The following is a 17,884-nucleotide window of genomic DNA, read 5'->3' on the forward strand; positions in this document are numbered from 1 at the left end:
GTGCATAACCTTTGGAGGACAACCTGAATACAGCTGGCACATTTTTAAGGCCAAATCTGAGCGAAGTATGAGGGATTCACTTGTTTACAGGATTATTTGGCTCTGTTTACAGGATTATTTGGTGGTGGGGGGGGAATGGGGAGAAATATAGATGACAAAGGAACAGATACTTAACTGCTATCAAGCGAGAGTATCTTTTCCTTTTCAATTTCCAGGAATTGAACCCTTTTTAGAAAATTCTGATCAAGAATCTGGAATAGCTGTTGGGGCTTCTTCCCTCCAAAATTTTACCTTTGGTAAGATGTCAAACCAAAAAACATTTTATATGTGCAATGAACACTATTTTTACCTCACACTCAGCTTCACCATGCCAACATTTTCTCATATTAGCTTTATCTGTGTGTGTACAGTTTGTAGAATTGTTAAATCATTTGCAAATAAACTGCAGACTTCATGACATTTCACTCAAAAAATTTCAGCATGCATCTAAGAACAAGGACATATACAGACATAACCATAACACCATGGCACCATATATCATCCACATTAAAATATCTCTGGTATCTTTTATAGCTGACTCTAATTTTTCATTTTTCTAATCCAAGATCTCATATCTTAATTATGATAATTCTTTAGTTTTCCTTAACTGCTCAAGACTAAATCTTCTAGAAGAAGATTTCATGACACTGATATTTTTGAAGAAGCCAAATCAGTGGTTGCTTCTAGAATGTCCTACAACTTGGATTTGATTGTTTTCTCAGGATCTAGAGTCAATCAGATTAAGATTAATGTTTTGGGCAAGACACTACATAGGACACTGTGTCTTTCTCAATGTATCATATCAGGAGGCAGACAAGTTCATCTATCCCATTACTGGTGATGCTGTTTGATCACTTGGATAAGGTGATGTATACTAGATCTCTCTATGATAAAGGTGTTTTTTCCCTTTGTAATGATTAAGTACAGTAATTTGGCATAATTTGAGACTGTGAGGATATTTGTTTCTCAACGACCTTTCATTCAATGTATGCAGCATCCACTGATGATCTCTGCTTGAATTACTTCATTACTTTCATTAGTGACTGCCAAATGGTAATTCTCTAATTCTGTCATAACTTACACAATTTGGTGATTCTTCTATAATACGACTGTAGATTCAGGATTCATCATTTTTATTTATTCATTATTTATTTTATTCATCATTTCCACTAGCATTACTCTTTTGGAAGTTCAAACTGCCCCCAAAATGGCTAGTAGGATACCATCAAATAGCTGATAAAAGAAGAGAAAGGAAAGGCAAAAGAGAAAAGGAAAGATATACCCATTTGAATGCAGAGTTTGAAAGAACCACCAAGGAGAGATAAGAAAGCCTTCCCCAGGGATCAATGCAAAAAAATAGAGGAAAAGAACAAAATAGGAAAGACTAGAGATCTCTTCAAGAAAATTAGAGATACCAAAGAACATTTCATGCAAAGATGGGCACAAAAAAGGACAGGAAAGGTATGGACCTAACAGAAGCAGAAGATATCAAGAGGTGGCAAGAATACACAGAAGAACTATACAAAAAAAGATCTTAAAGACCCAGATAACCATGATGTGATCTGTCACCTAGAGCCTGGAGTACAAAGTCAGGTGGGCCTTAGGAAGCATTACTACGAACAAAGCTAGTGGAGGTAATGGAATTCCAGCTGAGCCTTTTCAAATCCTAAAAGCTGATGCTGTGAAAGTACTGCACTCAGTATGCCAGCAAAGCCACTGCTGTTTTCCAAGTTTGGCCACAACAGTGGCCATAGGCCTGAAAAAGGTCAGTTTTCATTCCAATCCAAAAGAAAGGCAATGCCAAAGAATGTTCAAATTACCACACAACTGCACTCATCTCACACACTAGCAAAAAGTTAAGTAAAGTTGCTCAGTCGTATCCAATTCTTTGCGACCCCATGGACTGTAGCCCACCAGGCTCCTCTGTCCATGGGATTTTCCAGGCAAGAGTACTGGAGCGGGTTGCCATTTCCTTCTCCAGGGGATCTTCCCGACTCAGGGATCAAGCCCGGGTCTCCAGCACTGAGACAGAAGCTGTACCGTCTGAGCCACCAGGGGAGCCCAAAGCAAAGTAATGGTAAAAACTCTCCAAGCCAGGCTTCACCAGTACATGAGCCAGGAACGTCGAGAGGGTCAGGCTGGATTTAGAAAAGGCAGAGGAGCCAGAGATCAAAGTGCCAACATCCCCTGAATCACAGAAAAAGCAAAGAGAATTCCAGGAAAACATCTGTTTCTGCTTCACTGACTACGCTAAAGCCTCTGACTGTGTGAATCACAACAAACTGTGGAAAATTCTTAAAGAGATGGGATCGCCAGACCAGCTTACCTGAGAAACCTGCCTGCAGATCAAGAAGTAACAATTAGAACCAAACATGGATCAATGGACTGGTTCTGAACTGAGGAAGGAGTATATTAAGGCTGTATACTGTCACCCTGCTTATTTAACTTACTTATATGCAGGGTACATCATGAGAAATGCTGGACTGGATGAAGCACAAGCTGGAATCAAGATTGCTGGGAGAAATATCAATAACCTCAGACATGTAGATGACACCACCCTTATGGCAGAAAGCAAAGAGGAACTAAAGAGCCTCTTGATAAAAGAGAGTGAAAAAGCTGGCTTAAATCTCAACATTCAAAAAACAAAAATCATGGCACCCAATCCCATCATTTCATGGCAAATAGATGGGGAAACAATGGAAACAGTGACAGACTTTATTTTCTTGGGCTCCAAAATCACTGCAGATGGTGTCTGCAGCCATGAAATTAAAATATATTTGCTCCTTGGAAAAAAACTTTGACAAACCTCAACAGCATATTAAAAAGCAGACATTACTTTGCCGACAAAGGTCCATAGAGTCAAAGCTGTAACTTTTCCAGTAGTTAAGTATGGATGCAAGATTTGGACCATAATGAAGGCTGAGCACTTAAGAATTGATGCTTTTGAACTGTGGTGTTGGAGAAGACTCTTGAGAGTCTTGAACTCTCAAGACCCTTCAGCTGAAAGATCAAACCAGTCAGTACTAAAGGAAACCAATCCTAAATATTCATTGGAAGGACTGATGCTAAAGCTCCAGTACTTTGGCCACATGATACGGTAAGCCAACTCATTGGAAAAGACCTTGATGCTGAGAAAGATCAAAGGCAGGAGCAGAAGGGGACGACAGTGAACAAAATGGTTGGATGGCATTACCAACTCAATGGACATGAGTTTGAGCAAGCTCTGGGAGATAGTGAAGGACCCAGAAGCCTAGCATGCTGCAGTCCATGGGGTCACAAAGAGTCAGACACAACTGAGTGACTGAATAACAATGAAGGATACCATCAGGCTGGCTCCTATGTCATTCCAGTGTTGTCCCCATGAGTTTTTGAATAGTTCTTTGCCTTGTTCTTGCCCTGCCACTGAAAGACATCTCTGCATAGAGTACGGGTAAGTTTTATTAGGGAAAGTACTTAGAGACCTAAATCTGGGTGCCAGGTATGCTCACTGCTGTTTGGTGTCACTGTCTTAAGCCCCTTCAGTGGGCAAGGCCAGCAAATGTATTTCTAGAATAATTTATGAGTTCACCTACAAATCACTAAGAAAATGTTAGGCCACCCAAAAGAAGATATAGGAAGCAACAGAAAACATTGTTCCCACCCTAAAGCTGAGAAAAAGCCTGATAATCTACAGAATCATAATTTTTCTTCAGCTCTTCAGAGAGCTGAGAATACGAGAAAACAAAATAACCTGAATTCCCAACAGAAGGCCCTCCAGAGGACAGACGGGTCATGAGAAGGGTTCTGCCCAAGGCAGAACATGAGATTAGGAGACAGCCACTATACAAATGCAAAAGATGAAACCAGAGTGCTTTTATTAGCTCTTTCAGTACTCAAAACCACAATGTGAGATAAAAAATTACTTGTGGGTCAAACATAATCAGCAAAGGAACTAAAAATCATGATACAACTATACTGAGAGGTGATACAGAGGACTTCTGATAGTAAGAGAGGCCAAGAGATAAGGCCTAAAACTGATAAACCAATACATGGCGTCATGCACTTAAACTGAACTGTGTATGCGTCCTCAGTCGCTCTACCATGTCTGACTCTCTGTGATCCTGTGGACCATGGCCCACCAGGCTTCTCTGTCCACAAAATTCTTCAGGCAAGAATACTGGAGTGGGCTCCCATTTCCTTCTCCAGGGATCTTGCCAACACAGGGATTGAACCCATGCCTCCTGGATTGGCAGGCAGGTTCTTTACCACTGCACCACCTGGGACGCCTCCTACACTGAATTATACACGGGAAAATGGTTATGATGCAAATTTCAAGTTTTGTGGGGGTTTTTTAAACTACAATTTTAAAAAACAGCATCATAGGTATACTAATTAATGATAACAACTAGAACAACCAGGTAAAATTATTTCCTCTGTGGGGTTATACTTCAGATAGGAAAGGGTAAGAAGAGGAATTGGTCTCATTCTAACATTATTTGAACTATTACATTTTATTTTTTTAAATAGGTATTAGCTTGTAATTTTTTCAAATCCTGATGAAAAGACTTCCTTACCTTGATCTGTAAGACATCAAGTGGAACTGTCTCTCCTTTCACAATGGCAAGTGTGGCATCGGTAATATGTCTAAAAGATAACAAGAGGAAAATGATCATGTTGTGAAAAATAAACAACAGTCCCCCCAAGACACACACACAAAACCATTCCTGCCCAGAGTACTAACAGTTGAATCAGGGAAAAGACATACTCCTTTGAAATACCCCCAAGAAAGTAGAGTGAAGGAGTGTAAAAGAATTGCTGATACAAATAGAATGGAAGGCTCCGATACAGACTCAAAGAGAAGGCTTCAGCAAAGAGAAGTTTATCCGAATTTATTTATTTATATCATTTATTTACTTCAATCATTTATTTACTTCACACTTAACAGAGGGTCTACATTGTGTCCAACTCTTATCATTGGAAATTATGATAAAAAATAAATAACATAACATCTTGCATTCATTGTAACAAAGTCAAGCACTTCAAAAACCATATACCTTTTACTCTGATAACCTGAAGGATAACTAAAGGACAGGACTAGTTGGCTCAGTGGTAATGAATTCGATCCCCTGATCCAGGAAGATTCCAAATGCCGCAGAGCAACTGAGCCCATGTGCCCCAACTACCAAGCCTGTGCTCTAGAACCAGGGAGCCGCAACTGCTGAGCTCACATGCCGCAAGTGCCAAAGCCCATGTGCCCCAGAGCCCGCGCTGCACAACAAGAGAAGTCACCGCAATGAGAAGTCCATGTACTGCAACTAGAGAGTAGCCCCTACTTGTTGCAATTAGAGAAAAGTCCACACAGCAACAGAGACACAGCACAGCCATAAAAAAAAAATAAATAAGGAACATTATTTTAAAAAAGAAAAAAAAGCTACTAAGTATCACTGGTGTGGGGATTACATTCAAAAGAAGAAAATAAAAAATAAAGGACAGGATTTGTTGAAGTTATTTTAGAAAAATATAATAAATCCTCAAAATATACACGTTAATGCTTGGATGACATTCTGGGTTCCCTAGTAAGCAAGCTGAAACTTAAGAAACAACCTCATTTACTTTCTCAAATTTCTCTTTATCCCATTTTCCCCTTCAAGACAGATGCTATGTGGGAAGCAGGTAGAAGTCTAGAAAATGAAATTCAATTTAGGAGATAGCAAGATGCATGATCACCAGTTCAGATTAATTCGATATGAATATATTAATTTCAAAGGAAGCTATCAGAAAGAATGCTAAAGTTCCATGCTTGCTCTGAGTGGTACCTAGCACATTAAGAGGTTTAAGAAGTGCTTTTGAGAGGCTGACCTTTAAAAAAATGTTCCAACTGAAAAATGCCTTTCCATATTAATTTTTTTCAAAATTGCTTAGCAGAAGATGGTTAATATGCAACCTTAAATTTGTCATCCTCTGGCAATAATTGAAAGTTCTAAATAAAGCAGCCCTGTAGCATGGAATAGCTATTTTTTAGGATTATTTATCTGCAACATTCCGAATTCAAAATTCCTTTTTCTTCTGTAGTAATTATGGTACAACAAATCTTGACAGCAATGCAAAAAGCAAAGCCCTGTTCTTTTAAATAGCCCCAGGCACCTGCCATGTTAAGAGGGTCTACAAAATTCTGAACCCAGGGCAGACCGACTTAATTACCTAAGAGCCCTGGGGCATGCTTATAAATTAAGTTTTAAAAATCTTCAAATTATAAATAGAAGCAGCAACAACATTTGTTTAACTACAGGGAAAATCAGCTCTCAAGACACTGAGGGCTATCTAAGGCCTTGAGGGAGGGCACCCAGCCTAGACCCTGGCTTTGGATAGGTGAAAGGTTCTCCCAGGAACGCCATCTGCCTCTGCATTGCTGACATATTCGGTGATGCTGGCAAGCAGTTCGAATAATCTACACTGACAGGCAGAAAGACCAGCTATCACAAGTGATCAAGACCCGAACCAGACAGGATTTGTCTCCGACAAGCAGAAACGTTTAACTCACTGGTTGTCGTATTTATTGCCCCTCAGAAATTCTAGACTGGTGGAAAATATACAGCAAAATGAAATGCCACGTTCGGCTGCAGGAAGACTGGTGAAGGGCTGGATACTCCCAATTAGATGAAGACTTGAGGCATGAGGGACGTTTTAATAAAGACCTGGTATTAGTATATGTCTACATGTATGCCTAATCTGTGATATATGGACCAAGGCTTTTATCTAAAACAAAGAACTGAATTGTTAAAAGATATAAGATGACTCCTAAAATGAAACAGCAATAATAAATCCATAAAACCAGTCTATTCAAAATCCCCAAGCAGAACTGGACAGCCAGATGCAAAAGAATGAAACTGCACCACTAGCTTACGCTACACATAAAGATAAACTCAAAATGGACTAAAGACCTGAATGTAATAAGACCTGAAACCATAAAACTCCTAAAAGAAAACAAAGGGTAAGCTCCTTAACGTAAGACTTGGTGATGATTTCTGAACCTGATACCAAGAGCAACAAAAGCAAAAATAAAAAAGTGGGACTACATCATACTAAAAACCTTCTGGAGAGCAAAGGAAATAAGCAACAAAATGAAAAGGCAACCTGATGAATGGGAGAAAGTATTTGCAAGTCATGTATTTCTAAATGGTTAATATCCAAAACATATAAATATCTCATACAACTCAACAGAGGGAAAAAAAATTCACTTGAAAAATGAGCAGATGATTGGAGCAGACATTTTTCCAAAGACATGCAGATGGCCACAGGTACATGAAAAGATGGCCCAGAATCATGAAACTTCAGGGAAAAGCAAACTGAAACACATAGAAATATCCCCTCATACCTGTGAGAATGGCTATTATCAAAAAGATAAGAGATAACAAGTGTTATAGAGGATGTGGAGAAAAGGGCACCCTTCTTCACAGTTGGTGGGAATGTTAAATTGGTACAGCCACTGTGGAAAACAGTATGGAGATTCCTCAAAGAATTAAAAACAGAACTTTCATACAATTCAGCAATGCCACTTCTAGCTATTTATCCAAAGAAAACAAAAACACTAACTCACAAGATATATGCACCATATTTGTTGCAGCATTATTTACAATAGCTAAGATATGGAAACAAGCTAAGTGTCCACTGACAGGTGAATGGATAAAGAATCTGTGATACATGTATATGTTCGTGCGCACATAGTATTCAACAATAAAAAAGAATGAAATTATGCCATTTGCAACAACATGGATGAACCTGGAGGGTGCTGTGCTAAGTGAAGTCAGACAGAGAAAGACAAATACTATATGATCTCACTTATATGTGGGTGGCATCTTAAAAAAAAAAAGTTCATAAATGACACAGGACAGATTGGTGTTTGTCAGAGGTGGGGTGTGGGAGGTGGGCAAAATAGGTGAAGGGAGTCAAAAGTTACAAAATAAGTTAAGTCCTGGGGATGGAAGGTATAGCATGGCAACGAATGCTAATACTGTGCTGTATGTTTGAAAGTTTTAAAGACAGCATATCTTAAAAGCTCTCATTGTAAGGGAAAAAATTCTGTAACTATTGTCTGGTGGCAGATGTCAACTACACTTACCCTGGTGGTAAACACATATTGAATCATTGTGTTGTACATCTGAAACTAATATAAGGTTGTATGTCCATTATACTTTAATTTAAAAGAAAAATCCCAAAGCAGAAACAAAAAAAATAATCCAAAAGAGAAAGTCACCTGCGTATTGTTATTGTCACTGATTTTGGAAGGTTATAAACAGAAATGCCTTGAGAATATTTCAATTCATTCATTCAATAAACACTATTTATTGACCTCTCCAATGTGTCACAAAGCCTTAAAGATCAGGCATTTAAAATGGATGGCCAACGAGGACCTACTGGACAGCATAGAACTCTGTGAAATGTTATGTGACAGCCTGGACAGGAAGTAGTTTGGAGAAGGGATACATGGATATGTATGGCCGAGTCCCTTCACTATTCACCTAAAATTATCACAACATTGTTAATCGGCTATATCCTAATACAAAATAAAGAGTTCAAAAAATAAATAAAGATCAGGCAACCGACAATGAGAACCTGAAAATGACTTGTCCAAGATTTTATTTTTAATCAAAGTTACGACTCAAATTCAAGATTCCCATCTTCTTGAAAGACTCGATTTTTGTTTACACAATGCTTTCAAAAGAAAAGTGCAACGGTAACAATTTGCCTGGCTCCTGAAGACAAGGGTAGACTCGCAGCAATTTAATTTAGATGTCAGGGCTGCACTGCTTTCTGTCTACTTTCTCCGTACTGTTTTCTACTTTGGGCATTCCCTAAAGGAGGTAACTATATTTGGCTGTTTTAGCTACTTATATTATCAAGGTAATGGAGCCAAGGCTGCTGGCTCGGTCTCCACGGGGGATTTGCTATTTGTCATCATGCATACTTAACGCAAACAAATGAGCACTGCGAATCTGTCTTCACCAGAGAATCTTACAACACAAAAACACACAAATAGTATGTTGGATCAGCAGAGCTATCTTAAGAGACAAAAGGACATCAGTATTCATAGCCATACCTCACCTGGCGACTTAATATTAGATCACCAGGGTCCCACCACCCAACAGAGAAACTTCCCCATCAACCAAAAGCTTGAACTCTGATCTCCTCCTCCTTGATCTGAAGTTTCAGGCTAGCGAAACTCAGAAGGAAAACTGTATCACACATGCGGATCTGCCATTCCCAGGCTCTCTCACCCACAAATGCTACCATCCCACATTGACAACCTACTGGACTTTGTTTCCACTTTTGGCAAAGAGTGTCTGACTCAAACTACTGGTCTGGCCCAGTGGGATGAATCCGATGGGAATCTTACTGAAGGTAGCCTGGGGGGAAGAAAATGAGAGGGAAGTTTTATTGTTATGGTCAGAAAATGAGATTGAACAAAGAGGCACAGACGTGTCCATAAAACAAAGTAAGTGACCCTGGCCCTGCCTCCCTGTCTTCCTTCCCACGCCCCTAGACCAGCCATCAAGGTAATCCTGAGGAAGCAGTTTCTAGAACAAGGCAGTTCATGAAAACAACAAAACTTCAAATTTAGAAGAAATACTTCAATACTCACTAATAGCAATGGGTTGAAAGAAATTTGGTTAAAAAAATGAGTGTCTTGGATATTACATAGCTGCATGACTGTGACAGACTGTATTACGTTGCCACACTATTTGACAAAGTTGCAGATAAAATTCAATTTAAAATGTCTAACACTGGTATAGTGACTGAGGACAGGTGAAACTGCCTTGTAAACTATTCTAAGTATCAAACAAGGCTATGAGAATATGCAAGGTCAAGTAGCAGAAGAACGGCATAGCAGAGGACTCAATTAAATGCTGCAAATACTAACAGATACTGTAAGGTTCTAAAGACTATTTTGAGCTCAATCTATTATAACCAAGGGACTGCAAAGGATCTTCTTCCTTGTGGTTACTTTCTTTTCTCTGTTGTATTTCTTATTTAAAATACTTTATTGTAGAAAAGTGGATAAAATAATCTCAAAACACCCATGTAACTAAGACCCAGATTTGGCAAATATTACGTTTTGCCCTATTTGCTTCAGTTTTAAGAGAGAAATTGATGCAGATGCAGGTCAAGTCCCTTCTTCCTCTCTTCCTCTTTCCTTTCCCCAAAGGAAACCAACCATCCATTATCACAGACTTTGTACAGTTCCTCTCCATCCACGTTATTATCCTTTGACTACAAAGTTGATGTGTCCATCAACAGTATCTTTGTTCTCTGAATTTTAAAACTTTGTAGAAATGCATTAACATGCTTTGGCGACCTAACTTTCTTATTGAATATTTTTTAGATTTATCACGTAGATGTTTGTAAGCCTAGTTCATTCATTTTAACTGTTGTGTGGTTTCCAACATATGAATATACCATGGTTTATTAATGAAGGAATCCTTTGAGAAAAAGATTTTATAGGGAAATTTTATAGTTTAAACAACTCTTGGTTAAAAAAAAAAAAAAAAAAATCATTGGATATTCTAGGTTCCCAAAGCAGGAAAGTCCACCACGGGTTAATAGAAGTGTTCTATGACAGGCAGATTTTACTTTCTAAAATCCAAGGAAGCAAAACTTGTTCCCACCTTAAAACATAAAATAGGGAGGAGGGAGGGAGGGAGGGAGTGAGGAATAAAGAAAGAGGAGGAAAGTAAAAGCCAAAATGCAATTATTCTTAAAGCTCACCTCATCTGCTCTTCGAAGAACTCCAGTAATAACCTAAAAATGTTTTTAAAAATTATTATAAACACCTTGTAGTTCCTTTATCATAAAATAATTGGATTCAATTTTCATGGACCACAAACTTGTTCCTGTTTTCTTCCTAGAAACTATGTCAAAAGATGTATTGGTTCTTAAAACACAAACCATTCTCCAATAGGAGCAGAGCTAAATTAGGTTTTATTCTTCACCTGGCATCAACAGGACTATAAAGACTAAGACAAAATAATTATAAAACCTCCACATTATATTAGCAAAATTACGTTTTAAGTTCAATAAGATGGGTCACTCAGAAGCCTGCTCTCAAATGTTTCTTATCGATGAATACAAAGACAAGGGGAATTGTGTTCCCTCTATAAAAAGACATTTTTAATTTGAATTTTTGCATAATTTACTTTTCACTTTTAAACTATAATGCACAAGTCTTGTAAAAACTGTAAAAAATACCTGAAGAAAGAATACTTCCTCATTAACCCACCAGACATCATTAGTGAGTTGTTTACATTTCTCTCCAATTCTTTTTTTTTTAAATTGGGGCATAGTTTTATGAGTAGATCATACCAGATACACAATTTGGTATCTTTCTTAAAAACATTTTGTAAAGTCAAGGCTGACGCCAATCTTCTCCCCCATCTCCTGCCTCCCTGAGTTTTGCGATTAAATGGGGCTCTGATGTGGCCCACTTCATTCTTTGTTGGCATGCTATCTGTTTTCTTCACACTTCATTAAAAAGCCATAAAAACAATTACAAGATCATTAGCACAGCCTCTTAAAAAGCAGCTTACTAAGGCTCACATGGTTGCTAAATTAAACACAGGACAATGCCCTGCCTGCTGGCAGCTCTTGATCCATAAACACCAAGGAAACCACCAGGCAGAGGCAAAAGGCGAGAAATGAGGTTCGGATGCAACTTTTACACAGGATGGGGTGACTGAGTGGGAGGGGCCCCCGCACTGGGCTCTTCAGGGGCTTCCAATACATAATGAAGGTTCTAGTCTACTGCCCTGGAAGAGAAGAGCATTCCCAGGGCAATATACTTACTGTCCCAGGCAAGCAATATGGAAAAGGGATTGCAGAACAAAGGCAGTACACACACTAGAACATGGAAACCTCTGCCTCTAAAGGTACCATTAGGAGATAACATTACCTAAGATGGAATGTTGTGAGAATGGACAGATGCATTCTTTTAAAAAGGGAATCATTATTTAAGTTTTACAAGAAACCTTCCCATAATTAAAACTATGATACCATAATAAACAGGGCTACTGCAGAAGAGTCGTAAAAATGTAAAAAGCATTTCACACCCAGAACCATTTTGTACCCTGTTTTATTTCACTTTATCCACCTTCAATTTGATAGAACAGAAACCTTTCTATGTGCTGGGTTCAGAATTTATACAAAGCAATGAAATAAAAGTCCATAAGGAAAAATGTAATGTTATGCTTGCTTCCCAGAGAAACAATGCTATAAGAAATCATTTCCTTACATGATAATCACTTTATGCCCCCACTCTAAGATCTCATTTCTATTTTCCTCATTTTCAAAGTGGCTTCAGACAGAAAAGCAGCCACACCTCTTGTAGCGTCCCGTCTCCTCCAGCGACAATGATCACATCTGTGTTTTCCATCAGTTCCAGGAGTTTCTTGGCTTGGCCCTCATAATCTGTCTGCAATACAAAGGAAGCCTTTGATAAATGTATCATCCTAGAGCCACAAGCCCAAAGGTCTAAAAATGTAGAAGTTTCTTTACAGTTTTGCACTGAATCTTTTCTTAAATCCTACATAATTGATGCATATGAAAAACTAAATAGCTGCTAAAGCAACTAGATATGGTTTTTATAGTTTTATATGTTTAGAGCTGGAAGGGACCTCAGAAACCATCTAGTCAGCTCCTTGCTTTTAAAATAAAACTCAAACTCAAACTGATGTGTCTCAGTTACAGTTAGCCAGTCAGGGGACTCATTTCCAGGCCCGTGCAAATTCTATTACTTCATTTACCCAATGACTTTCATCTGAAAGCAAGAGGTCAAATGTATATGCAAATAAGGAGAAACAAATATAATGAAAAAAGCACAGATTTGAGAGCCCAAGAGACCCAGATTAAACCCCAACTCTATTTTTTAGCTGAGTGGCTTTAAACCCTCAAGATCTTAATTTCCTTATCAATGAAATCACGTGTACTGGAAGAAAGGGTAAGAGATTTCCCGTAATACTGTTGGAAAGCAGTATGAAAAGCAAACAGTGAGATGCCTGTTCTTAACTGGTACTGTGCTAGCTCATGGCTTCCCCGGTGGCTCAGCTGGTAAAGAACCCGCCTGCCAATGCAACAGACACAGATCCAATCTCTGGGTCGGGAAGATCTCCTAGAGAAGGAAATGGCAATCTGCTCCAGTACTCCTGCCTGGAAAGTTCCATGGACAGAGGAGCCTGGTGGGCTACAGTCCATGGGGTTGCAAAGAGTTGGACATGACAGAGTGACTAAAACCAAATATTGGATTTTAACAGATGTAAAGGTAATGCCATTAATAATAAGGAAACACTATCTCCTGTGGACACTTTACAAGACAAACTAATAGGCAAAAAATTAAGAGACTGAGGTTTCAGATGGGCTAAAGCACCTGGGCCTCTGTCAACACAGAAAAAAAAAATGAAGTCCCTACACTAACATCATCTCATCTCATGATGAATGGTTCTACTTCTATCCTGAAAAATCTAATGACTGGCTTTGCAGTTATACATTTGCAAATACATCCTTTTTTCACAGTTAACAGCTTATTAGAAAGGATCCAGATGAACAAATGAAGAGGTACAAGGGGTGAACTGTGTGGGGAGGGGCGTCCCATGTCCTCTCTAGGACACCACTTCTCAGATCTCCACAGGTTCACCAGCCCAGAAGCTCTCTGAGCCCTGTCCCTTCGGGTTTTTACATTGGTTTCATTACATACCCACGGTTGATTAAATCGTTGCCCTCTGGTGATTGAGCTCGATCAATCCAAATATTTCATTAAAAAAAAAAAGGAATATATATTGATCCTAATTTAAAAGGAGGCTTTGTAAACATCCCAAAATAGGTGACCACTGGTAATCTGCAAGGGTTCTCCAAGAACAAGGCGTCTCAGACTATTCTCATCTTTGACAGATTACTAGATAAACGATACGGGAATGCAAACAGACATTCTATCTGGTCCTCAGCAAGGCACCTGGCAAGCTGTTTGATCATATCCTTGGGAACAAGGTGGAGATAAGTGGGAACAATACACTAGAATACAACTGGGTGAACTGATTACCAAGTGAATGTCTATGCTCAAAGTAACACGCCCCCAGTAGAGGAACATCAAATTGTAGGTAGATTCCTGGTCGCATTTCTTTAGGAATCTCCTTTCAGACTTTTTCTGCATAACACTTGATCAACAGAGAGAGGAAAGGTCATTTACTGAATATGTAAGTGATACAAGCCTGACAATCTTGCCCTTCCGACTTCTCCAGCCTCATCCTCTCTGCCAGTCTCTCCTTGCTCATCCTCCTCCAACTACACTGGCCTTCTCACTCTGCCTCAAACACCCACAAATACTCCACAGAGCCTCTGAACATGCAGTATGCTGGCCCTGGATCCTCTCCCTCGCCCACCCTGCATGACGCTCTGATTTCCTCCAGGTCCCTTTCAAAGGGCATCTTATAAGACCAGCCTTCCTTGGCTTCCTGAACTAAGCTAACACCCCCGTTACTTTTTTTATCCCTCTTGACTTTTCCTCTTGGCACTCACCACCACCTGACAAATCCTAAGTTTATTTATATATGTTTATCATGTGCATCCCTTCTTTTCACACTTTAGAATTTCTCTGAGGACAGACAGGGAAAATGTTTTGTTCAGACTCTACCCTCAATACCTAGAACAGAGTTTACTTTATACGAGGTGCTGTTGTTGCTCAGTTGCTAAGTAGTGTCTGACTCTGTGACCCCATGGACTGTAGCCCACCGGGTTCTTCTGTCCACGGGATCTCCCAGGCAAGAATACTGGAGTGGGTTGCCATTCTCTTTTCCCGACCCAGGGATCAAACCCACATCTGCTGAATTGGCACGTGGATTCTTTACCACTGAGGCACCTGGGGTACTCAAATATTTGCAAGAAAAAAGTGAAAAATAGGAAAGTACATGAATGAAAGAATCAAAATTTCAAAAGACATTGACACATTTAACAGACCATAATTTAAAAGATTACATTAATAGGGATGATATATTTGAGGCTCTAACCTTAAGAGGAAAATTCTAAATGCACCAAACAGAAAGGACAAAGAGTGGCCTAAGGATGCAGAAAACTCAAATTTTATACCTTTCATAAAAATTAACTCAAAATGGATCACAGATCTAAATGCAAATAAAAATCTAGAAAATTTCTAGAAAATAACATATTAGAGGATCTAGGTGATCCTGGGTTTGGTGATGAGTCTTTAAATAAATCACCGAAAGCAAACCTAAAAGAAAAAATTGGTAAGTTGGACTTTCTTAAAATTAAAAAGATAAGTAAAAATTATACCAGGCAAAAACTAACCAAAGTAAGCCAGTATGGTTACTAATAACACTAAATAAAATAGACCACAGTAAAAGACAATGTTAATGCTAAAGGGTCACTCTATGATGGGTTCAAAACGCAAGAAAAATGAAATAACTTGAAATGTGAATTCATCTACTGACACAGTCTTAAAATATAAGAGAGCAAAAGTGGATAAAACTGCATTGAGAAATAGACAAATCTATCCAGGGGGATATTTCTAACACCTCTTTCTGAATAATCTATAGTTAAAACAGAAGAAAACAGTAAGGATGTATAAATTTTGAGCTACACAATTAACAGACTTGACTTACTGGGCATATATTGAACATGGTGCCCAGTAACTGATACCTCTTGTTCTTCTCAGAAATACATAAAACATTTATGAAAACAAACCACATGCTAGGCCATAAAACAAATTTCAATAAACTTGAAAATATTGGAATTATATAGACTATATTCTTGGACTATAGCACAATTAAATCAGAAATCATTAACAAACAGATGTGGGAAAATTTTATATTTGAAAATTTTAAAACATGCCTAAATAACTCACAGGTCAAACAAAAATCATGATGTAAATTAGAAAATATTTAGAAATGAATGATAATGAAAATAAATCAAAACTTCTAGGATGTAGCTGAATCAGCAGACACTAGGAAAGAAGGGTGAAAATCAATGAAATAAAGATTCAAGTTAAAATGTCAGAACAGCAGAAGCAAAAAAAAAAAATCCAAAGAAAGTAGAATGAAGGAAACAGACTAAAAATTAATGAAACAAACATAAATAAAGGGATCAACAGGCCAAAAAATGCTTCTTGGCAAGGATTAAATTGACACAGCTCTCATATGACTGGGAGGCAAAAAAAAGATGGTATGGATAAACAATAAAATATAGACCATGACAATGATTTATTTCAGATGGTACAGAAATTTAAAAGAAGATTTTATGAACAATTTGATTCTATTAATTTGAAAACTTAGATGAAATGCACAAATTCCTTTAAAAATTTTAACCTTACCAATATTAAATTAATAGAACATCTTGATGTACTTCTACAGGCACTAAAGAAATTTAATACATACATACAAAAAAATTTCCCTTCAAAGAAAGCTCCAAGCAGGCCCAGGTGGTTCTACTTTTGAGTTCAACCAAACATTCCAGGGATAAACAGTATTAGTCTTAAGTGACCATTCCCAACTCTCTTATACGTAGTCTGCAGTATACATGACAGGTTCTAAAATAAACATCAGTGTTCTTCCCCTCTCTCCCATTCTGGAAGACCATGTCTCAGACATGGTGGAGTTCAGCACTGCATGGTCAATTGGACTAAATGACCATTTAATCTCTAAGATTTAATGAAAGTGTGTAATATGAAAAATCAGTAAACCACAGACTTAAAAAACAGGTAACACAGTGATTTTTACCAAATACATACACCTGTGTACACACCGTACATACAGCACTTAAAGTCAACAAAGTGGAGCCTTGAGGCATTTTCTGAAATACACAATTCCCTTTCATTTATTTTTGACCCCCTTTCTTCATGTCGAAATCTCAAAAATTCTAAAGTTTTACCACTTAAAACTCCTCACCAGAGATAACTCCTCACCAGAAAGAAAATGTTTACCTGTCTGCCAAGAAATTAATTACTCAAACTTGAAGTTTTTTTTTTGGAGTCAGAGGAATTCTTACAGCTATGACAACTTTTCATCTTCTAAGAGACAAGCGTTCCAAGTCCTATCTTTCAGAGGAAAGGAACCCAGTTCATATCTTCATTTAATCCTATTCTGAAAATGAAAAGCTGAGAGTGGTTGGGAAAAACAATATAATTATATTAATTATCAGAAGAAGAACACAATGGTGATTTCTCTGTTCTTACCTCCTTACATGATAAACAATTCCCGCTAAGAAGTCAAGAGAACAGGATATGTTATAAGGAGGGGTGGCTTGGATAAAATCAACACTCTAGAGCAATTCTCACCTTAACGATAGTAACATCCATGCCAGATAAGTGTAAAATCGGGGCAGCATTTTTTTCAAATAGAGTCCTGGCTTTGCTGTAAATGAAGGAAAAAAATACAAATATTTTAACAGGAGTGATCAGGAGGGAAAATAAAGAGCCCAACCATCTTCTCTAGAATAGGACAAGAAACAGCCTACAGAACACAGGTTTCCTCTATTTGTTCAACACAGGAAGACTAATGATGAGTAATAAGTTTCTCTGGGTAGAAACACGGACTCTCTCACTCTAGGGCCTCCAGGAGCTTGCCCCTATCCATATGGGATGCTTACAGTTCACATTCTAGCTCCTCCAGAGGAAAAGGGTACACTAGATATGGCTCCAGTCTAGCAACAATGTCTGATTTATTCAACAAGCACTACCGACCTTCTACTGTGTGCTAGACACATCTAGGAGCTGGACAAACAACAACAGGCAGACAAACATACGTGTAATTCAGGTATAATGTAACAAGCCCTTGAGGAGCTTCTTTATAGTCCGCTGCTGGACTGAGAATGT

At 38.3% G+C, this 17,884-nt stretch overlaps 1 protein-coding gene across 2 annotated transcripts in view; it reads right to left on the bottom strand.

Moving 5' to 3' along the window:
- The window catches only part of AGK (acylglycerol kinase), an 88,550-nt gene that overhangs the window by 26,176 nt on the left and 44,490 nt on the right, over positions 1 to 17,884 (bottom strand). For both annotated transcript variants that reach the window (XM_070464780.1, XM_020894846.2), the window contains exons 5-9: positions 17,348 to 17,423; positions 12,389 to 12,481; positions 10,783 to 10,815; positions 9,328 to 9,422; positions 4,593 to 4,662 (exon numbers count right to left, since the gene is read on the bottom strand). In XM_070464780.1, coding sequence (XP_070320881.1) covers positions 4,593 to 4,662; positions 9,328 to 9,422; positions 10,783 to 10,815; positions 12,389 to 12,481; positions 17,348 to 17,423 — 367 coding nt within the window. The remainder of the gene's footprint in view (positions 1 to 4,592; positions 4,663 to 9,327; positions 9,423 to 10,782; positions 10,816 to 12,388; positions 12,482 to 17,347; positions 17,424 to 17,884) is intronic.

The sequence above is a fragment of the Odocoileus virginianus genome, chromosome 1, assembly GCF_023699985.2.
Source record: "Odocoileus virginianus isolate 20LAN1187 ecotype Illinois chromosome 1, Ovbor_1.2, whole genome shotgun sequence".
In the NCBI taxonomy this organism is placed as follows: Eukaryota; Metazoa; Chordata; class Mammalia; order Artiodactyla; family Cervidae; genus Odocoileus; species Odocoileus virginianus.